The sequence below is a fragment of the Oreochromis aureus genome, linkage group 8 (genome assembly GCF_013358895.1).
Source record: "Oreochromis aureus strain Israel breed Guangdong linkage group 8, ZZ_aureus, whole genome shotgun sequence".
NCBI lineage: Eukaryota > Metazoa > Chordata > Actinopteri > Cichliformes > Cichlidae > Oreochromis > Oreochromis aureus.
This window is the reverse complement of record NC_052949.1, coordinates 10873624-10897136: the sequence shown is the minus strand read 5'-3', so window position 1 is coordinate 10897136 and position 23513 is coordinate 10873624. Positions and strand designations below refer to the sequence as shown.

Below are 23513 nucleotides of genomic sequence, written 5' to 3'. Positions count from 1 at the left end.
CAGCACTGGTTCTTTGTAGAGTAGTGGATCATTTACACACACATATGTTTGTGTGTATGCGTGTAATTATGTCAGCATGTTAGGTAAGGCCATCATGCTATCTTGGTTGTGCTTTATCAATGGGAGTGAATCGAGTGTCATGTTTAGTGAGTAAAAGTGTGGAGCATTAGCATTTTTATAAAATTATGTTGATATAATGGCTACTGCTGTGATGTGAGACAGAGATTTACAGCAGATATATCTCTAAATCATACTCCATTGGGTCTCACTGTTTTTTATGCTTTATGCATAAAACACCAGAAAAATCTTCGCTGATCGGAAGATCAGCAGGTTGTTCCCGTGATACCCCCCTGCACCTCTGCTGACTCAAGAGACAACTTGAGCAACCTGGTAGTGACGTCAAACTCTGTGGAGGACACCAGGACACCAGGACAGCCTCACCTCCACAGACACACACAAATTAAGTACTATTTAAAAATACAACAGATCCTTTGTACTCCTTTTGTTCATAGGTCCATAAATTTTCAACCCACTCAAAATTTGGATTAGAAAAGAACAGAAGAGTAATTTTGGAAAAATATTACATGTATCTGTTTAGAGTGGAGTTTGTATGTTGTCCCTTTGCCTGCATGCCTGCATGGGTTTCCTCTGAATGCTTCTGAATACATCCTCTCACAGACCAGAGACATGCTTGTGATTCTAACTTGGCCATGGATGTAAGTCTGTAACAGAGTGCTGAATGGTTAAAATTTGACACGTCTAAAGCGCTCTGAGTGGTCATAAGATTAGATAAGCAGTATAAATCTGAGTGCATTACATTAACTTACACATGGAAGGACTAAGCACATGGTAAAATATGAACAAATGGTGGAAAGTGGAGAAGAATGGAGCATTTTATGTGGGGGATGGGATTAAGAGGAGAATTCAAGCACTCGGAGGAGACAAACATGTACCTGGGGATCCCGGAGGGATTCGTAATGAATTTGCGACCTAAATTCATTCACACATGTGCAAACCATGAGTTCCCCAAATTATGACTTTAACCACAAACAGCTGCACAGATAAACTTGCAGGAACAGCATTCATGCATAGGCAGATCACGAATAAAAGGTGGGCGTTTTGCTTGTAGAATGACATTTGTAGGGACGACGGCGTATCAACAAAACTGGTAGGTCTACAGGTGCTATATGATTAGGTTTTAGTTTAGTTTTTTTCCTGTAACATCAGCTCTTGAAATCCAGTGTTGAAACTGTCAAAAACCAATCATTTGCTGTCAAAACTGCAAATTTTATGCTTTTATTCGCAGCACACTGGTGAATCTCACCTGAATGTCTCAGTTTGCAATGTTGCTCTACCTCTTTGGTCAAGATTAATAACTAAATTGCTGGTGGTCCTCCAGCAATTTAGTGCCACTAAACATGGGCTTATGCCGACTTCCAGTCGAGCAAGAGGACAACATGAACCAGGAGTCCTATTATAGCTTTGTCAAGGGAGGGCAAGGTGTGGATGAATCGCATTTAATGTCTGGTGGCACGAATTAGGCCATATCTATAAACCTTAGCTTTGCTTTATGTTCTTTCTTTATATATTTCTTGGGCTTTCAGCCTTTGTTGTGAGACAACAGCAGTGTGAAGACAGGAAAGCTGGTGAGAGAGAAAAGAGGGGGGGGGGATTTTAACCAGGCTATTTAAACATGTTTATGTTTTTGATTTAAACAAAGGCTATTGCCTTTGCAATATGGCATTATGACATATTGGCCACCTGTTAAACCTAGTGAGCCAGACTTTCACTCTGTCTTGTATTATTTCTTACTCTGAAATGAAAGCATGCTAAATATGAAAACATACAGAAGTGATAAATCGGCTTTAGTTTCTTTTTCACATTATTCTGACAATAATTATTTGTGCTAACTGTCACAAACTGGAAATCACCAGATCACTTCCCTCATTAATTATTGATGCCTGTGACTGAGGTTAATGACTGATGCAGGCACAATGGGCCTTTTGAATATCTCGCGTCTGACTCACCCTCTCGCTTCTCTCATGGCTGCGTGTCGCTCACCCAGCAGATCAGGGAACTGCTGAGGACAGCAGACGAGGCAGAAAGATCCTTTGATCAAACCACAAAGTACAAAACTATATCACTGTGGCCCCTGAACAAAAGCTAATGAATGACCAGGCTGGTGCTCGTCGTGTAGCTGCAAGCTTGCATTGCTTGCTGTCAGGATTAATGTCTTGAGGTTTTACTTAGAAGGGAAGAAAAACAAACAAACGACAAAGACTCATTCATAATTTGAACCATAAACAAGAAATAAACTTGTTTACTTGTTACCTAAATGGGCTTCAAATATTACAGCTTCCTCCAGACTAACATGAATTTACTACAGAAACAAATGGAGTTGCAATATGACATTTCAGATGTTTAAATCTCTGCAGCCTTCATATCTGAATCATTCCTGACAGAAATATTTAATTCTGCATTCTTCTTAACCTTAAACTGGAGTGGTAGGGTCATTTATGACCCCAGTTGTATATATGCATATACTGTTGTGATATTTTTAATTCTAACAGTGCTGTCAGTCTATGTCTTCTACAACCTTTCAGGGTTTGTTACAAATTGTTTTGGGTTTTTTATAAGATTTGATTCAATTGTAATTTTGCACTTATAATCACTACATTGTAAACTTTTGAAGGTAACCATGGCTAAAAGTCCTATAACCAGGTTCAGAAATATGTTGAAATGCATGCAGGACAGGCTGTGGACAAACTCGCTGCTATCAGTGATCAGTTACACAAATACTATAACCCCAGCACTGATCTTTGTGTAAGATAAACAGTTGCAGACAGGTGCAGTTTAGTTGCATTGCTTCTAAATCAGCTGCAGCAGAAAGATCTGGGAGAACTGTGATAGCAAAAAAACCATAATTAATTACATCTAAAATTTTAAAATATCTGTATTAGTCATTCTATAATAATACTCCACTTCATTTTTCTAAGCACACATAAGTATTAGGAACAAAACCTCAAAATGCTTTATGGAAAGTAGAGATCTTTAGAACTGATTTCCAGTCTTACTGCTCACTCTTTGTGGTCTCTTACCATGTTAAATATATCCCCTGAGTAATACATAAGGCTGCTGAGATTCCCAGGCAGAAGTAGATGCCTTTAACCAATCAGAAGAAACCAGGATGGAAGAGTCAGTGCCGCTCCTTAAAACACACACTCAGCTGCTGTAGTTTTATACTACATTTGGTTTTCTTTCTGTGGTTTATCCAGCTCCGATCTGAGGCATAATCAAACTAAGCAGGTGCTTGGAGGCTCTACACTAGAGCACTTGAAATGTCACACGAGAAAGTTTGATGATAACTGGAAGAATACAGTGTTATTGAACTAGGAAAAGGGGGAGGAAATGTTGAGATCCTTAGATAGATGGAAATTTTAAAAAGAGGAAGAGAAGAGGAGCAAAAGTGTGAGTGTGTGTAGGTGTAGGTAGGTCTTCCTGATTTCTCAGGTTTTTGCATATTTGTCACACTTACATGTTTTATTTAGATAATTAAAAAATAGACAAAGATAAACAGTGTAAATACAAAATGCTGTTTTTATAGGATGATTTCATTTATTAAGTAAAAAAAGCCACCCAAACCTCCCGTGTGAAAAACTAATTACCCTCTACACCATAGGTGTCAAACTCTGGCCCGCGGGCCAAATTTGGCCCGCAGCCTAATTACATTTGGCCCGCGAAGCCATACCAAATTACTATTAATGCTGGCCTACTGGTATTATACAGCTAATATATATATTGTTTAGTATTAAGCTTTGCTTGTTCCATATTCAGTTTTTCAGCAAAACTTGTTTGAGTCCATAAGAAAAGATTCATTCTTATATCTGGAGGAAGATTTTTTTTCAATAAATATTAATGTTGGCCCGCGACTTTGTTCCAGTTTTGAATTTTGGCCCACTGTGTATTTGAGTTTGACACCCCTGCTCTACACCTAATAACTGCTTGTGCCATCCTTAGCAGCAAGACCTGCAATAAAGTGTTTGAGATAACTGGTTACAACCCAAATGCACTTGAGCTTCAGACTGGACATTCTCCTTCTAGGAAAGGTCAGAATTCATGGTTCCATTAAAAGCAAGTTTTCCAGGTCATGAAGCAGCAAAGCAGCCCCCACCCCATTACACTACCACCACCATGTTGGGCAGCCTATATGTTCTTTTATGAAATGCTGCCCTTGAAACCTTCCAAAAAAGTTTAACTTTTTTCTCGTCATTCGACAGAACATTTTCCCTATTGTTCTGGGGATCAGATGTTGTTTTGGAAATGCCAGACGAGAGATTGTGTTTATTTTGGTCAGTGGTGGCTTTCTCCTTGGAATTCTCCCATGGATGCAAACTCTCCCCACTCTCTTTCTTATTGCTGAATCATAAACACTGTCTTTAACTTCAAGAAAGAAATTAAGCAGCGGAAGAATAGTTTCTGACAGCACTGAATATGTCATTGTCCTGATGAAAAACATTTTCTATTTTATATCAGATATAATTTTGCACCGATCTATATGCCTGATTACTGAAGAGAGAAAGAGGAGGCTCGTGCCGGTTACACATTTGTGCCCGGACCTTTTCTTTTCACTGGCATTATAAACCAATGGTTTAAACCCGGGAGCGCGCACTCTTAACGGTTTGGCAATTGCGCGTACCCATGTAGGCCCTCCTCTTGCGCGTGCGTCTGGGAGAGCCTCAGTTGGTGTCGTCGGCTCGCGCTGCCTTTTAAAGCCAACTGACACGACACGACATGCCATTCCCCACTCAGCCAGAGGACGGGACACGGTGAAGAGCTGTTGTGTCTCTCATTCTACCCCCTTTTCCTGTCGTCACCCCCATTGTCCTTGTTGTTGTTTAGTTGCCTTTTCTTTAGTTTGTTCACACGGTTAGCTAGTTTTAGTCATGTATCGGTATTTCGGGGAGCTGCTGAGCCGCTCTGCGGGTAGTGCCCTGGCCTCGGGGTGCGTGGATTCCGCTCTCCCGGCGTCCTCTTCCCTGATGAGGGTCCGTCGCTATGCCGACGCAGCGAACCAGCCCGACGACCCTAACTTCTTCAGGATGGTCGAGGGCTTCTTCGACCGCGGGGCCGCTATCGTAGAGGACAAGCTGGTGGAGGATCTGAAGACTAGGGAGAGCCCAGAGCAGAAGCGGAACCGTGTGCGGGGCATCCTGCGCATCATCAAGCCCTGTAATCACGTCCTGAGCGTGTCTTTCCCCATCAAGAGGGATAACGGAGAGTGGGAGGTGGTGGAGGGCTACCGCGCCCAACACAGCCAGCACAGGACACCGTGCAAAGGGGGTAAGAACTGAGCCAAACCACCTCCACCAACCCGTTTGACAGCTAGCTTTAGCCTGCTTTTTAGCACTATTTAGCAGCAATGTTAGCTTGCTTTGAAAAAGCATAAAATAAACTAAAAACACGCATTACTCCAGTAATTGAACCTTAGACTTTTTACTGCTAAATTAGCATCATGTTTCCTATGTTTGTTTATTATGTGTCACAACAGCAGTGACCTTCTTCCTCACCTGTATCTGCTCTAGTTGGTTAGCTTGCAAGCTAGCAGTTACCCATACTTTGTCCAGTCTTAAAAAGCTTCAGTTTTTAAGGTAGTTATGCATGCATACTAACTTTGTCAGCCTGCGGTTTGATGAAGAGTTAAAGCGCAGTCTCACTCTAAATATTATGGAGAAAACAGACCTACAGGCATCAGGTGTCATACATAATTTTATGCTGACATCTCCACATGTGCAGCACAAAACACAGGAAAACAGGGCAAATGCAGAAGTTTACATTGTGATCCTCCTAAAACTACTGCAAATACATGGTATACTATTGCATTTGCTCTGGAGTATATAGTTCAAGGTTCAAAACCAGAAGCGTCAATGGGCTACTGCTGCAACGCACCCTGGGTAAACTGTGAACAGAAGGTTGCAATGTATATAAAAAAGATGAGGCATTAAAGTTTAGGAGGGGGTGGCTGTGTTTCCAGGCATCCTATTTGTCAGTGTAACAGATGGGGGAGGGTGTTATAGAGAAGAGGAATTCTCTGAAGAAAGAAGACATGCATTTCATTTGCTGACCAGACAAAGGGCAGGTTTCAGTGGTGTGGAGAGACACTAGCCTGGTAATGACACTGTGAAACCTTTCCACGGCAGCTGCTTAATGTAGTGAATGCAGCCCCTTCCAAGGGGAGGCCTATTTCTGTTCAAGACATGGACATTGCATGTTGTCTATGAGGCCTGTACAAAAGAATTGGTTAAAAAAAAAAACAAGGTTGGTAAACTATCTGCCTAGATGAGTCAGTGTGGCACCCACATGAAATATCTTTCACCCACCACCACCCACCCACCCGACAAACCACTTAACGGTAATATAACCCATTTATGAATTTATAGCACTACTGCCTGTCCAGGCAGTAACCAGCACTCAGAAGCAATATAGGGACATTCAAAATCAATAAGCTTGTCCAGCATCACGAGCATCTCCCCAATCCAAAGCAAAATCAGAACAGTCTTGCATGAACTGCCCTTCACAGTAGCATTATTCCTGAAAATCTAAAGCCATATCCATGCTGGACTAATAGCTAATAGTTACAGTAACAGGGCACAGTTCACCACAAAGGCATACACGTGAATGTGTGTAAAGTACATTTATTCATCTATTGAGCTAGCGCTAATCTTTTGTGGTCAACGCACAATTGTATGTAATTTTGTGTAAAACAAACTTTATTCATCCATCTGAGATATCGTTAATCTCTCATTATATACTGTTGCAGTAAGGCACTTTTGCAACCACGGAACCAACCAGATAATTAACACCTAGACGTTAGCTGATTGTAGTTTGCACTGCACAAGAAACCAATCTGTTTAACTATTTGCTACTTGCTACTAGTTTAACTACTCTAATTACTCAGTTACACCCTTTGATATTTAGTAATATAGTAAATTTAAATCTTATTCATTACTTTTTGTGTAGTTGCAATATTAGTAATAAAAAATGTGTAACTGACACAAAATCTTATTTATTTATTAATTTATTTATTTATTTATTTGGTTTGTTACCCAGTTTTGTAGGTATCATAAAACAGCAGAGTGGAAATAAATGGCATTTGCCTTGGGGACCAAACTGTCCCATTTAAAAGAAAAAAAAAATCCCCTAATAAATGAAAACTGCAATATCTCTTCCCAAATATAATGACATGAGTAATCAAAATAAAATATACAGATCTTATTGTGAGCAGTTTTATGTAGGAACAATTTTTTTTCTATTCAACTACACCTTTCAGGCATATACCAAAGTCTCCATGTACCACTGACAAGAGGTTCATGGTAGTGACAGCTTATAAACGTTTAATGGCAACAGCCCCCTAAAGCTGAGCTGTAACTTGGCTAGCTGCATGTTTCTTGTGGTTGACAGATGTATACAGAAAAAGAACAGTTAATACATGAAGTTGTTTACAGCAAAAGTTGTGGAATTTGGAGTAACTGAGTTTGGGAAGTGGCATTGCTGCTGAGTTTTTAAAATGCATATTTGGCACTTTGATGACCACAAAGCAACAACCACCTAGTTTCACTTTCAAGAGAAGAAGAGTGATTTCTACACCCAGCATATCAAAAATGGGGCCTGGGCTTGGGTTTAGCTCAGTGGCTGAGTAGGCCCATGGCCCTTTACTGTGTGGCTACCCCTCTCTCTCCCCACTTTTCTGTTTCTCTATACTATCTCTATCCATAAAGGCTAAAAGGCCAAAAAGGAATCTGGGTTTTTAATCTGGGTTTCTGGGTTTTAATAAGGGAAACCCACCTGTCTGTTTTTTAAGTGGGGTTTAATTAACTTAAGTATAAAACACACATTTAATTTTCAAATGTCCAGAAATTATCATTTTGAGCCAGTAAAAATGAAATAAGTAGAATAAAGTCCATCATTTAAACTTATTTCTTATCAGGCCCAGTTTATGATCTCATATTGGTTTAGCTGTCATATGCAGTTGTTACAGATTTGAAATAGCTTGAAGCATTGGTCCTTCATGTCAGTCCCATGGATAATGGTCTGAATATGGTTTGAAGTTGTTATCTTTCAGTGGCTTAATCATTGATGTAGTGTATGAAGCTTTTGCTGTATTCAGATCAAACTACAAAGTGCAAAGGCTGTCTGAGTGTGCATGTTGTGCTCATCTTCCCCCTTTTGAGAGCCACATAGACTGACAGCTGCCAGGCTGGACCACGCTGCCTTTAACTGGATATGTGAATGCAAGAAGTGTTATGTCTGTGTGAATGTGCATGCAAAACTGAAAAAGGCTACTGAAATTTTGTATAGTCTGCATAGTGATTCCCATTGTTCTCCTTTTTTTGTGCAGAAGTGGAATACAGTTGTAGGTTATTTCATGTCACTGTTGTCACATGTGAACTGTGCAATATTGTGAAAAAATGCAGATACAGAGGACTTCTGATACATAAAAACATGAAGACATTAAGTAGAACCAGTTTCACTAAAATGCACATTTAACAAAACAAAACGGTGTCACAGTCCTCCGTTCCTAATCAGAGGCTTTCTCTGACAAATTTACACTTCAAACACTCAAAGACTTGTGAATTACACCTTGATAAAAATATCTGCTTACAGCTGTCCAAATTCCTTTACATGGGTCTAGTCAGTGTCCTGATGTTTAGAGGAAAAATTGAAAAATAATTAGTAGAGCTTTTTAACACCATAAATAGTAGTTTTCTTAGTTATAATACAGTCAAGTGGCCAACACATAAAGTAACATGGAAATGCATTTATTAAATCAAGAAACACCAACTCTTTATCTCCACTGTATGGGAACTAATGATGTAAACATGTGCAGTTTCTCCCCAGTTTGAGACAGAAAACAACCTGGCTTTAAAAAAGAATTCCAATGTACAAGTTATAGTACTATTTAAATATATTTATGGTAAAGAATTTTGCCACCTAAAAATAACATTTAAAAAATTTTTAATGTTAGATAATTGGCACTTTTGTTTGGACCAGAGAGAGCCATTAGTTTGAGTGCTAGAGGAAGTTTAACTTTGAGAGAAAACTCAAATCTGCCCTCCCATTTTAGAGGAATGTGTTTACAGTCTGTTTTGGTACTTGTTGCTGTGGTTCTCTGTTGGTTGGGTGGGGAAAACATGGTTGGATGGGGGATGGTTTGATAATCGGCCTTTTTTCCCCTCCTTTTTTTAATTTGATCAGTAAGCATACAATTGTCCTTTGCTGGCTGTGGTAATTCAGCTGATCTTTGGATGAATGGAAAATAAGCTCTGAAACGCAGAGCTTTGTTTTTAAATGTTTTTAGTACCTCCGTTTTCCATTCACTATAGTTTAATGCAGTGTTGCCAGAACAGCAAAGAAAGCAGAAGCTCTAACTGCAGTAATGAAAATACTAGTATGTACGGATAAAATTCCGTAATCAAGTAAAGTGCAGGATGTTTCCTGCTTCCTAATGATTATTTGGTGGGATTTGTTATGTATGTAACAAATGCACTCTAAAGAAAATGAGAATATGATGCCTTTATATGGCAGAAATGTATACATTTTCCTGCTATCTGTTAAGCAAAAATGAACAAACCTGGTTATCAGAAATATTAAAATGCTAGTGATTTCCTTTTGACTCTGGCTAAAACTGCTTGGTGGTGTTTGTCTGTGCTGGAGGGCCTCTGTGTAAGATGATTCCATAGTAGGAGGGGCTTTTACTTGTGCTGTAGTTTTCAGCATTCAGTTGAACAAGCATAGCTAGATATGCACACACAAAACATGCTGCCGTCTCCTCTTTGTGCGCTTCGTCCTTGGGTTCGTGTGTGTAAGCTAACCCTGGACCCTGCACTATTTTTGGCATTGCCATCTAACTCGTGTGCGCACACACACTGTGCCAGTGAGACGGGGGCAGCGTGACATGCTATATGATCTCATGTAATGCTGCACATGTTGCTGCGGTGACGCTAGTAAACGCCAGAAAACAGGAAGGTATGACTCCAGCTGAAGGGCTGGGGGCACAATGGGGGGCTACGATTGGTTCATTTGGTCTCCACCCACCCATTATTGTTGCCCTGACTGCCGTACACACTTGGCGATCTTTGACCCATTCATGTGGTCTTGTGTAGTCATTATTATTCTGGTTTTTCACAGTCCTTCTGTTATTCATTTTCTTTTGCTGTTGCTAACCTCTACAGATAGGGGAGACACTTTAAGACCAAGAATACTCTGGCTGCTTCATGATATGACAGTGGATGTTGTTGGTCTGATGCTGCTGTGGTGAAAGTGCAATGTCCTGATAATGGAATATAAAAAGTGCATTATAAATACCTTCACCAACTTGTTGTTATCGTGTTGTTTCATGGAGGTCATGTTTAAAAAGGGTGAGCAATATGACTTCATGCCCACCAAGGCTGTGGTTTTAGATGGGGAATGGATGCCCTATAAAGTGAAATAAAATGGGTATTGCATTGAGATTAGTTGCCCATACTGTCCATGTCCATTCATTATCACTTCATGCTTGAGATGTGATCCAGTCCACTTCTAATTTTGTGAAGTCTCTAATTAAAGATGGTTATAAAAGCTGGCAATATAACTAATGGAAAATGGTAACCCCTAAATTCACTTGTCATTTTAATGTAGCTCATAATCTTATTAGCTGTTTTACAGTCTTCACATATGGCAACAGCTTGATAAGAAGTATATTTTATTGCAGCAGAGTAATTTCATCCCTGCCTTTAATAGCCTACCACTGAAGCTTCAAAACAGCAAGTCATGCCATGCAATGGCAAATTCAATTTTAACTAACGTGTTAATTATGTGTTGGGACTTTTTGTTTGTTTGGGTTTTTTTGGTGCTTTACTATGAAGATGTCATGATCTCCCTTTCTTAGGTCCAATGTATCCTCTGCTAAAGGAAATAATCAAGGAAACGCTGAAGTGCCTTCCCTTAGTATTTAGAGAATTCAGAGAATTTATTATTATGGCTGGGAGACAGATACTTGAAGGGCAGTTCAGTGAAAAATCTTTGTAAGGAAAGCTGGTTGTTTGACTGAAGTCAAGGACTTATCCAGGTTACAGACTGAATATACAATCTTCTATCAATATATAACACACTTGAACTGATTAATGAGCTAATAAAAACATAGAAAATATGAAGGAAGGTTACATTTTGTGCATGGAAAACCATTGAGACCTTTATTTTCAGCTTTTCTATACAGGCCCTGTTACAAATTGTTCCCTCTGTGTGCGTTTTCCTCAGGTATCCGTTACAGTACAGATGTGTCTGTGGACGAGGTGAAAGCCCTGGCCTCTCTGATGACCTACAAATGTGCTGTTGTTGGTAAGCATTAAAGTCTTAGCCTTCCACAAAGTCTACAGAAGGTCATCCCTGAACTCTGCACACATATTAATACTGTACAGGAGATTGGTACTTATGTGGAAATGCCAGAGAATAATTAGCCAATTTTCTTTTTTTCCTGCTTCTATCTTGTATGTCTTCATGGGTATTTGCAAAGTAATGTATGCATGTTCTTGTGGTTATAAAGCTGTATTATTATCTTCCAGATGTGCCATTTGGGGGAGCCAAAGCTGGAGTCAAGATCAATCCTAAGAATTACTCTGTAAGCCTTCTGATTGCAAGCCTATTCTCACATAATTAATAAAACCCTCGTAACAACAGCAACATAAGAGATCAATCACTCAATAAACTTGAGGTGGTAAAGGAGACGAGCCTTTTTCATTTTTCTTTTTTTTTTGTTGTCTTTGATTGCTTAATTATAGGGCACTGTCATTTATTTAAAGGTCATCAACTGTTCATCTAAGCTTATAGTCAACTGAAGAGAAAACTCTCACAAAACCTCAGAGATGCCTTAAGCATCTTTCTTAATATCTGATAGGAATTTGTTTATATGAACTGTTTAGTTTTCTGGAAGTAATGTAACCACACTTTGTTGCAGGACAATGAGCTGGAGAAGATTACCAGGAGATTCACGATTGAGCTGGCCAAGAAGGGCTTCATTGGTGAGTTTCTAGTGTGTGGTTGGTTGTTTTAACTGTTTAATGGGCTTTAGAAGTGAGAGGTAAATACTTTCACCCATGAAGGTAAACATTTCCAGTCTTCTAATGGTGTTTATTCAGGTTGGGGTCCTTCAGAGTGTGTCTGTCAAGTAAAAGGGTAGACAACTAATAATGGTTAAGGAAACTCACTTCTGATATTTATAAAGGTGGAGAAACCAAAAAATCATAAAAAATTAGCTAATGTATATTTACAGTATATAGTCAGGACAAGATGCAGGTACACTGATCACTGATATTTTTCTTAAGTTAAAGTACATAGGGATAACCTACAGAGTAAAAGTTGGCATTTTAAAAATTGGAACTTGGGTACTAAAGTATCAAAAGTCACATGAGTAAAAATAATAATATATTTAAAAATCCGTCTTATTAATTTTTATTTTCCCTAGATTTATAGTTTAAATACTAAGATTGGCAGTAGGTGGCAAAGTTGAGGCTAATTTTTGGGCTCATAAACGTCACATACTGCTGGGTATATTGCCAGGTATACTTTAATAGTAAATCATAACTTTGGTTATGTATTATTAATCAGAATCTGCAAAGTAATTAATTTAGTTTGGAAGTACAAATTGACATAAAAGGTTATGCTTAATTACAGTATATGGGGGAAAAAAAATACTGGGTTAGTTTCTTGAGGGTATATAATTGTTCTTGTTTGGCACAGGTCGTTCCAGTTTAGCTGATGGACAACTTTTGACAAAATCAGCCCTTTAAGATCACATTAAAGAACCTAAGATTTTTTTTTTTTTTTAAAAAGGTAAAAACAAGGGAACACGTATGCATATTTGTCACTACTTGGTCATTTGTCAGAATAATTAATTTTTTTAACTCAACCTCACAAAGATTAATATGGTAATTTCATTTACTTTCTCCAGGAAGCTGACATAGATGTGTTTACTATGTTGAGCAAAGTCACAGAAAACTTGTTCAGTGGTTGCATGGGTTAATGGGCCCCTATACCACCTGTTTATTGACCCTTACCTGGATGCAATTAAAATGTTCATAATGTGTTTACTTTAAACACTACGGAAGGATATGACGCTGTCTGTTATATACCAGTAGTCAACAATAGTTGCTGCTTGTGGAGCTTGGAGGTAAAAAGGTACCCACCATCTGCCCACAGCACTTGTCTGTCTCTCTGTCTATCTGTCTGTGGACAGATTCAGTTATTTTCTGTCTGCATGCTTGCTGCTGTTTTCACATCTTGAGGCCCTTTGAGGCACATGGTTATGTCACACAAGGACACGAAGCCTGGTGCTCAGAGTTTGTGATATTATACTCTTTTTCTTTTTTCTTTTTTAAACTCTCTTCCCCTCTCTCTCCCTTTCTTTCCTTTCCTTCCTGTCTTTGCTCAACAGGACCTGGCATCGATGTCCCTGCTCCTGACATGAGCACAGGCGAGAGGGAAATGTCCTGGATTGCCGACACGTATGCGAACACTATTGCACATACTGTAAGTTCTCAGACTTAATGGATATATTATTTTGTAGACGGCATAGCCAGTCTGTCTGACTTGGCTGCAGTTTCGGCACAAATTTTAAAACCGGCTAAATTAAAAAAACAAGGAGTGAGTCATACATAAACCATGAACAGTGGTTTCCTGCCTCGCCCTTTCCAGCTGACCACAGAAGCATTCCTCGTGTCTTAAAAGGAGCTTTTCAGACTGAGGCCTCTGTTCGTGTTATCAGCTAATCATTGTGCTGTCTCAGTCTGTCAAACAAGGTTTATTTGATTAAACATGGAAAATATTTACCCATGTTTATTGTTTCACATGCGATCATGTGTTGTTTACAACTGGTTTGATCTAAAAACTATAATTGTCAGAGAACTCTCAGTTGACTGATATTTTACTTGTTAGCAGCAAGAAAAGACCATAATATTACTCATATCTTTTACCCTCTCTCTGCTTACAACACCTTATTGTTTCAAAGTTAAAAAATATAATCCCTTTCAAATTGTTAACAGTGTTGACTGCATAATCCTGAGGGCTGTACTGCAAAGGAGGTTCAACACAGTCAGGCTCTCTGTGCATTAGCTGGATCGAAACCCCCCCACAGATGACAGACAAGTTAATAACTGCTGTTATTAGTTAATAACATAAGCTGGGCTTCTCACTTCTGTGCATGCTCACATGAAAAGGAGCATTTCACGCATTATATGCCTTTTCGTGAATGCCACTTAAGTAGAATGAACTTTGATAATTGAGAAGGCATTCTTGGTGATGGCCTGATCAATTTTCTAATCTGTGTCAAGAATAGCTAAAATATTTCAGCTGTGGAAGAGACTTGGCTGTGGAAGAGACTTGGCAGCAGTGAGATACAACTTGCACATATAAAATGTATTCCTCCAACAATTATTGGACTGGAAAAATTGTTTTAAATAAAAGAATTAGAAAAAAACATGGCGCTTTCGCCAAAAGTTTGAGCACAGCCTGCTGCAGACCAGGTTATGTGTTGCACATAAGTCACCATAGGGATTTGCCAAGTTAAAAAAAACAACAACACAGTTTTATGACACAGAAAACTGACATTTCTTGCTATCCCATTAATCTTGCTTAATAGTACACATCTCAATCTATTCTTCTTTTTTTTTAATAAGATTTATTTTCATTTTTAAATTGAAAGACAAACAAACAAAGCGAACAAATAAACAAAAAGCTCACAACTATGGCACACAGCAAACATTTACAACTAACCACAACATGGCAGGCCATTGTGACCACAGGAGCACTCTTAGGTGCACACTCTTGTATCCATGCCTTTCAAGGATAACCTCAGACATCAGAAAAACAAACACAAAAAGTAATATCTCAGTCTATTCTTGACATTTATTTTTTCCTATTAATACTTGGTAAGAGACAAGCAACATTGATGAACACAGTGGTGTTCTAGAAACACTGAGAAGTTGAGGATTTAAACCATATAACAGACATATTTCTACTTTACATTATTGTTGTTGTTGTTCTTGTTATTATTAAACTCTTAAAACAGTTTGTATCATTGAGATCAGGATCTGAGAGAAGTGCAAAAAACATGAAACAATATAGCCAGGTACATAATACAGATGCACGCTATGCATGTTCATAAATTAAGAAAGGATGTGCAAGAATGAATGCTGATAATTAAATGTAATCAGTGTTTAGTTTATAAACAAATAGATCCAGTTCACACTGGGAGATTCCCTACAAAGGTTGTAATGCCAGCGTTACCAAATTGGCCTGCTGGTTGTGTTGTAGTCATTTTGTTTGCTCACATTCATGTGATGGGTGCTATGTTCCAGTTAAGGTCAATATCCAGCAGTCACCACTTCGGGCTCATTCATGTGTGAATATCAATGATTTAAAAACTGTGTTGGCCCTGTTCCACTCTTCTCTCTGGTCTCCTCTCCCCTTACACAGTCATGTGACCTCTGCTCCAGATACCCCTATGGAGTAGGTCACAAATTCCTACTCTGGGTATCTGAGGGAAGAGGAGCTTGGGTAGTACGTGTAGTACGTGTCATGGTACCTGGGCCACACATGACATTTTATGACATCTGCATGTATATTAAGCAATACCTGAGCTGAAGCTGAGCAGGAAAAGGGGGGAGTTCCATTGATGGTCACTGGAGACTGTGGCTCTGGCTTGGCAAAACATTTGACCTACTGGATGACTTTGTCTGAACTTTGCAGTGCAAAAATTACTCATGCATGGTTGCTTATTTTTGGTGGTGCCAGCTTTAAAGAGTTTGTCTAAATTTGTGGAATTATATAGTTGAATCTAAGCAAGTGTTTTGAATCATAAACATTTAAAATATTGTTAGTTTTTTTTTAGAAATACTACAAGGTGTTTTTTGTTAAGCATAAATTATTGCAAATTCTTGTAATGGTCTAGCCTACCTACTGATTAAATAAGGTTGTATGTGGCACATACCAGATACCTGATTCATTAAAAAAAATCTTGGTTTCTTTGGTTTACATTATTCATTATAATGCTGGAAGTTTTTGTGTTTGTCAGTTTCTCTTCCAACACTGCCCAACTGAGGTTTCAATAATCTGTGTGCAAAGATGCTGTGTACATAGTAGTGTTTTAAACTGTGGTCTGATTTCTTTTTTTCTTTTTTTTTCTCCTTACAGGACATCAACGCACATGCATGTGTGACAGGAAAGCCCATCAGTCAAGGAGGAATCCACGGGCGTATCTCAGCCACCGGTCGTGGAGTTTTCCACGGCATTGAGAACTTCATTAATGAGGCTTCTTACATGAGCATGCTGGGCCTCACTCCTGGCTTCCATGACAAGACCTTTGTTATCCAGGTACACAGACGCATGTACACTTTGATAAGAGAAACAAAGAAGAATGATTTCAGTGATGCAGACTCTTGTGCGGCTGTTTTCTCCCTGATAGTCACAGGACTTAAGTTTTCATTTGAAGTCATTATGAGGGGTTTTAAAGCTGTGCCTCAATCAGAGCCGTGCCATCTGTTTTTGCCTGATCTCCTCATACTGCACAGGCAGCAGCGAGCTCAAGTTTTCCCTTCTTTGTTTATGGAAAAGGATGATTCATCGAGAGGAACCAGTTAACAAAGAAACTGGGCTGCTCTGCTGCTCAAGTTCCAGCTGGTTTTGTGAAAAACAGTTTGAGTTTAAACTAATATGTTTTAGAATCAAGCATGAAAACTCATCAATGAAATGCATCCAATTATTGGAATCATTTGCAGTGTTGATTAAAAGGAACTTGTCTTTTCTTTAAAGCTGTGCTGATTTTAACTGTAACCATGTGAAAGCAGAAGTGTGCCTGCAGAGATAAAAAGTCAAAGAGCAGCATTTTGCTTAGCAGTTTCATTTCCAATAGTCACATGGCAGCTCCTCACGTGTCACTGACACAAACTAAGCAGGAAAGCCCTCGGCAGTGGTGTCTGCTGTTTTCTTACAATACTTTCTGTAATTTCCCCTCTTCATGACAGCAGTGCAGTCTGATATTCTTGATCAATAGCTCTGTGTGTTTACATCCATTTCATTTAGTAACCATCTCTGTGAAGCTAGCTGCAAGACTTGTAGATTTGAGATTTTTTTTTTTTTTTTTTTTTTTTTTTTTAAGGATCTTCTTGTATTTGCTTGAGATTATGTTTGAAGTTTAATGTCCTGGCTTCACTGAGATTTGCAAAGTGGCAGATAGTTCAGATTCAGTGACTGTAAAGAAACAAAGATTTTGAAGGATGATGATGACTGCTGAGTGGGTTTAAAGTGAGGGACGATAGGGTGAGGAGGTGAAGAAGCTGTGACGACAGCTGATTCATGATGTGGATGCTCAAAAAGCTAATCCGTGTCTGTGTTTGGGGATTACTCTGTGCTGCGCTGAGATTACATTTTCTTAGAGATTTATTAGTGAGAAAGGACAGAGCAGATCTTTAATGTGGTATTAAGATGAAAGCAGGGGTATATATTTACTCCCTTTTTCTTTTCTTTTCTTTTTTTAAAATCATTTGTAAAGTTGTCTCTCTTCTTGTCTTTATCCAGCAGCTCTGTTAGTGGCCAAAAGGTGATATCAGCAACGATATTAGCGATATTAACTATGTTGTTGCTTTAAAACTGTGAGACTTGTGCTTTGAGGTTTATCTATAACTTATACACAATGTCATCTTCTTTCTACATCCCAATTTCTGGAGTTGGATATACAGAATCTTGGCATTAGTGTTTAAGTATCTTTCTTTTCCTTGCTGCATCTGGTTTTAGTAATTTTTATTCACATTTTTGTTCTGTTTTATAGTGTGTGCAGCTGAATGCATAGAGAAATTTCAAATCTCATATATACTGTACTGCTGTCACCCATCCATAGTCAAATGAAATAATGATTTGATGATTTTTTTTTCTTCTTAACCTCATCTGGCCACATGGTGGCAGCAGAGTATGTAGCTTTTAAAAATGAACATCGTTTTGTTTGTTGATGGAGAAGGGGAATAATTATTTGTAATAACTATGTGCTGTGACTTTCACAGGGCTTTGGTAATGTGGGTCTCCACTCAATGAGGTACCTGCACAGGTTTGGGGCCAAGTGTGTGGGCATCGGAGAGATTGATGGAGCCATCTACAACCCAGATGGTATCGACCCCAAACAGCTGGAGGATTATAAACTGGTATCAGCACTGCCGTCTTTCCCTCATTTCTTAATTTTTTTTTTTTATTCTTTTTTTGAAATTGTACTTATTCATTCTCCACTGAAACATCCATCTCTACAGCAACATGGCACCATCGTGGGTTTCCCAGGAGCCAAACCCTATGAGGGGAACATTTTGGAAGCGGACTGCCACATCCTGATTCCTGCAGCTGGAGAAAAGCAGCTCACACGTAACAATGCTCCGAAGATCAAGGCCAAGGTAAACTCTTTGTCTGATTCCAAAAGCTGCTGTGATTTTAAACTGTCAGTCTGATTAAAATGATTAAGGTTGAGCAGTTCAGGTAGTGGTTAAGTATATGTGTTTATTTTTGTCAGATCATTGCTGAGGGTGCCAATGGTCCCACCACCCCAGGTGCTGATAAAATCTTCCTGGAAAACAACGTCATGGTTATTCCTGTAAGCACACACACCACCAAACACACAGAGAAATACAAGCTAGTTTTTTTGGTTTGTTTTAAGTGAATTATTTTTTGTGTGTTTTGATTCCCTGAATGACAATACATGTGCACACATTGCACATTCATACACATTCAGACTTAATTAAGCTGAACTGTACAACAGATTTAAGCATGACAGGTTAAACATGGTTTTGTTCACAGAATAAAAGCATAGATTTCATTTTATTTTCATGCTAATCTTTTCATTTCATTCATTTATTTTTAACAAGAAATAAACAGTCTAAAAGCAAAAATAAACAGGAAAAACAATCTGCTCTGCTCATTCAGCAGTTCACATCCTCAAAAAACATTTTTCTAGAAAAAAGGGACAAAGCACAGCAAATGAAATCTTCAAATTTATACAAAAGGCCAGATCTAGATTAGTATAGCACATTATTTTATTATTTAAACATATTCTTGTAATTATGTTTTTGTCTGACATTTGAATTGGTTAGGACTTGGTTAATAAGACATGAAGTCCCATCATTCTGAGCTCAGATCACAAGAAACAAAGCAGAATCAATAACAGTTTATTGGGGTCCCTTTCTTGTGTTTCCAGCATCTATCCATCAAATACGGTTAATCAAAGCACACTCGTACAGTTTCGATAAAACACATTCATTTGCTGAGGGTTAAACTCTTTGTAAATTAAAATATTTTCCTCATGTTCAAATGGACTGGGACTGAAAACATGCATTTGTAAATATAAATTCTAACTAGAAATATGATGGAATACATTACTAAGTCTTGTTTCTAGTTCTTGCTTTAAAATACAGTTTCGATATGTGCTTGTAAAATAATTTCTTCTATAACATATATAATCAGATATTTAAAAGTCATATTTTCCATCCAGAGGACCTTTTCATCTGTGCACTTATCCATACAGAGAAGTGAAGACTGTTTCTACTTGCAGGACATGTACTTGAATGCTGGCGGTGTGACGGTATCTTATTTCGAGTGGCTGAAGAATCTCAACCATGTCAGCTATGGAAGACTAACCTTCAAATATGAGAGGGACTCAAACTACCACCTCCTCAGTGAGTACAAATCTGCAGTTTATGCTTTTATCTGGACACAGATTGTATTTATATTGTCTGACAGCATTTATTCATTACATTAGAGACGTGTTGCAAATTGGAATGAAAAATAATGATAAAACGCAAACAAACTCACTCGTACAAGTTTTTTTGTGTGTGTGCGTGCGTGTGACCCAAAACATTTTATTCAGATGGAGAGACAGCATCAGAATTAGATCTCTATATTTTTGTTTATTCCTCTCTGGAGTAGTAAATTTCTTCAAATGCTTTACAATCGTCCTGTGTACCTTTTTTATCTTGAATCAAAATCTTTTCACTAGCAAATACAATCACAACACCTTTACATCGTGGTTAAGATGTAGTTTGTCCTCAATTTGATTTCTTGTGGTTCCAGGGTAGGCTGCTTTCCTCCAACAGTAACAACTTAGTTCTGACTGCTCTCATAGATAAGCTTCTTTAAAGATTTGATAAGCAGTATCTTTTGATGGTGTTGGGCAACAAAAAAAAGAACAAAAGAAACAGAAAATGAGTGAAACTGTGTAGCCAACAAGAATTTAGAGAAGAAATGCTTACATTTCTTACTTTTTTTTTTTTTTTTTTTTTTTTTTTTTTTTTTGTAAATCAACTGACTCTGTGGTCACCTATCTTCTGGTGTCGCTCTTTTGCTTTGTTCATGTACTTTCTGATTGGCACTCTCATACAGCCAATTATATGATAGACTCAGTGAATCAGACATGTTATCACTGCTATTTGTAGTATTTGTGATTCATTTGTATTTTTGTTTTACTGTTATCTCCTTTAGTGTCTGTTCAGGAAAGTTTAGAGAGGAAGTTTGGCAAGCAGGGAGGACCCATTCCCATCGTACCTACTGCTGACTTCCAGGCCAGAGTTGCTGTAAGTAACAGCTGCTGTCATACACATGCATTTCTTGTTTAAATGGTGTAAAAGTACCACACAGTACCAGTGTGTTGCCTCCATATGAAACTGATTCTAATCAATAAACGCGATTAACCCAGCTAATGTTTATTCTTTGTCAGCTGATTAATAATCCAAGAACTATTTTACTATTGTCGCTCAGCCTGATGTGGGGTTAACACATAATCGTCCTTTACAGGGTGCCTCAGAGAAGGACATTGTTCACTCTGGATTGGCCTACACTATGGAGAGATCTGCTCGGGTAAGTAATCATGCAGGAAATGTCAGAGGTGTGGTTCTCAAACATTTTTTTATTTCTTCTTATCACCGTAATTGCACGTTGAAAAACTGGTTCAGGTAGACAAAATATCAGGCACAGTGCTTCCACTTGTAAGCAGGCACATCCTGTTAGTTGTCATTAAGTCCTGTTTAACAACACACACAATGTAATTATGGTTTGATTGTTTTACGGTCAATTGGACATCAGTGCTTAAACCACAGCTCTCACATTTCCTGCTTTCTGAAATGGAGCTCCAGGATGGGGTGGTGGTGCAGCAGTTTGTGTGTCGCTTCACAGAAGAAATGTTGAGGTTCAAACAAGGAGCTTTCTGTCTGTGTGGATTTTTTGTTCTCCTTGTGGCTCTGAGTTTTCTCCGTCTGCTTTATTTTCTTCCCACAGTCCAAAGAGTATGCAAAGTGCATTAAGTGGTGATCTTTTTTTTTTTTTTTTTTTTTTTCCTTTTCTTTCCTTTTTTTTTTTTTTTTTTTTTTTTTCCCCCCATCTCAGAGAACTTTATACTGTAAGGTAACAATGTTAGGAAGGAAAGTGCCAACGTTCAGATGATCCTCCAGGAACAAAATTTTATAACAGTATGTGCTAAACGTTGATTTTATATTGTTCTGTTTTATTAGACTTTGATGGGATAAAGTCTAAACTCATTTGCTTTGTAGTCCTTTCTATGAAGGTACTCGTTTGAACACTGTATAAACTCTTTTCTATATTTCCTGTACAGTTACTTCAACTTACTCTAGCCTGTTCTGACTCCTGCGGTGACAGAATCTTAAGGAACTATTACATGCAGTCTATCGACCTGGTCTCTTTCATTAGTTCAACTTTTTCAACTCTCACCGTCAAGACTAAACTGTTGTAACTGCTGTTACCCATCTAGCAAAAACTCACTGAAAAGACTTTGAACACTTCTTTTCTGGATGTGTAAACACAGTAGTTTGTTTTTCTCAACCAAATATATGCCAGCCAGTTCCTGTTTTTCAAAAAACAAACAAACCACAAAACAAAACATAAAAACAAAACAGCAGCTTGCTATAATGTGGACATCTGATAAATGTTAACCTTTGAGATAAATCTAACCCGGTTTTAGCCCTGATGTGGACCCATTTAGACCCCTAAGCAAGAGAAAGATGCTCAGTGTGTAAGGAGACGGGAAGGGACTGAGAAAAGAAGAGTTAAAGTTTTTATATTGTCCTGAAAGACGCCTTTTTACTTTTCACTATTTAAACAAATGTCTGGCTGACCAGGTTAAACCAGGAAACTGCATCCATTGAAATGTTGAACTTGGCGGTATAGATGTATAACCTGTGTCATCATCTTCTTTTGCAGCAAATCATGCGCACAGCGAGCAAGTATAACCTCGGTCTGGACCTGAGGACAGCTGCCTATGTGAACGCCATCGAGAAGGTCTTCAAGGTCTACAACGAGGCTGGGCTCACCTTCACATAAATGGCTGACCATGGTCCGCACTACTCTCCCTTCCTCCACCCTTCTGCTGTCGAATCCCCTCGCCTGCCTTCCTCCACCTCTAAAACAGCCTTCAGAACATATCACTGTTTACCGCTGCTCCTTGGCTCCTTTCACACACACATGCAGCGACACAGTGGCTTGCCTCGTAGTTATTTCATGATCTTTGTGCTGTCATTATATCTCTGTAACTCTGTTTAAATATTGTCCTGTTCTTGTTTTTTGCCTGAGGTTACAGACAGAGAATCCCCCAACCATCATACAAGTGTTTATAATTCAGCTGTACGGCAGCCACGTTCTTAGCTCTGTGTTTGTGATCGCTGAATGCATGTGTGACCCTCCTGTTGCAGTTGTTTCAGTTGATAGCACTACAGATGCCTTATTTTTAGGAGGAGGTCTGCTCTAAAAGGGACACGGCCACTTCAGTCTAATGTTAACTCAAAGGGATTTAGATTTAACTTCATGTGAATAAGAGAAAATGGTAATTTTATTACCCTTGAGTATGTCTTGTCACTCTTAAGGTGTAAAAAGTTAGTGATGGTTTTGCCAAGTTTTAGAATTCACAACAGAGATTCAGTGTTCTTCATAGTTGTGTTTTCATGTTCCTGGTCCCCTTTATTTTCCTCCCATCCCTGTTGTTCCATCGTAAATGCAGCTTCTTCCCGACTCATCCACTGGCCAAGAGAGAAGAGCAGGGATGGGCCGAGGTGTCACTGTGATCGGCCAATCCCTGCCTGAGTATTCTTCAGTTTAACCGTCCAGTTTATCAGTACTGCAGCATTTTTGGAGGAAATTTTTATTTTTACTGTACTCATATTTTTTTTTTTTTTTTTTTTTGGAAACCATAAAAATGTTCAGATACAGAAATGTGTTATCAGTGTTTATTTTCTGGTGAGCTCATCCTGTAACATCTGGTGTTTTTCCTGCAACTTTATAAAAGTTGTTAATAAGACCTGAAGGAGGTACCAGCAGTATTACTGGGGGAAAAAAACAGGCTTGAGGAAAGTTATTTAAAAATTTCCTATTAAATTATTTTTTATTTGGAATTGTTTTTAAAGAGTTGGTAAGTAGACTAATACTTATATAGCACTTTCTATGTATGAACG

General features: G+C 38.5%; 1 protein-coding gene across 1 annotated transcript; it reads left to right on the top strand.

Annotated features, from left to right (window-relative positions):
- Positions 1-4721: 4721 nt before the first annotated feature.
- Positions 4722-23274, top strand: glud1b (glutamate dehydrogenase 1b). The gene is made up of 13 exons (XM_031750751.2): positions 4722-5340; positions 11293-11373; positions 11598-11653; positions 11990-12053; positions 13466-13560; positions 16222-16401; positions 18084-18221; positions 18324-18461; positions 18578-18658; positions 19613-19736; positions 20539-20630; positions 20851-20913; positions 22270-23274. The coding sequence occupies exons 1-13, from the start codon at positions 4944-4946 to the stop codon at positions 22387-22389; spliced, it is 1629 nt and encodes a 542-aa protein (XP_031606611.1). The 5' UTR covers positions 4722-4943; the 3' UTR covers positions 22390-23274.
- The last annotated feature ends 239 nt before the right edge of the window (positions 23275-23513 follow it).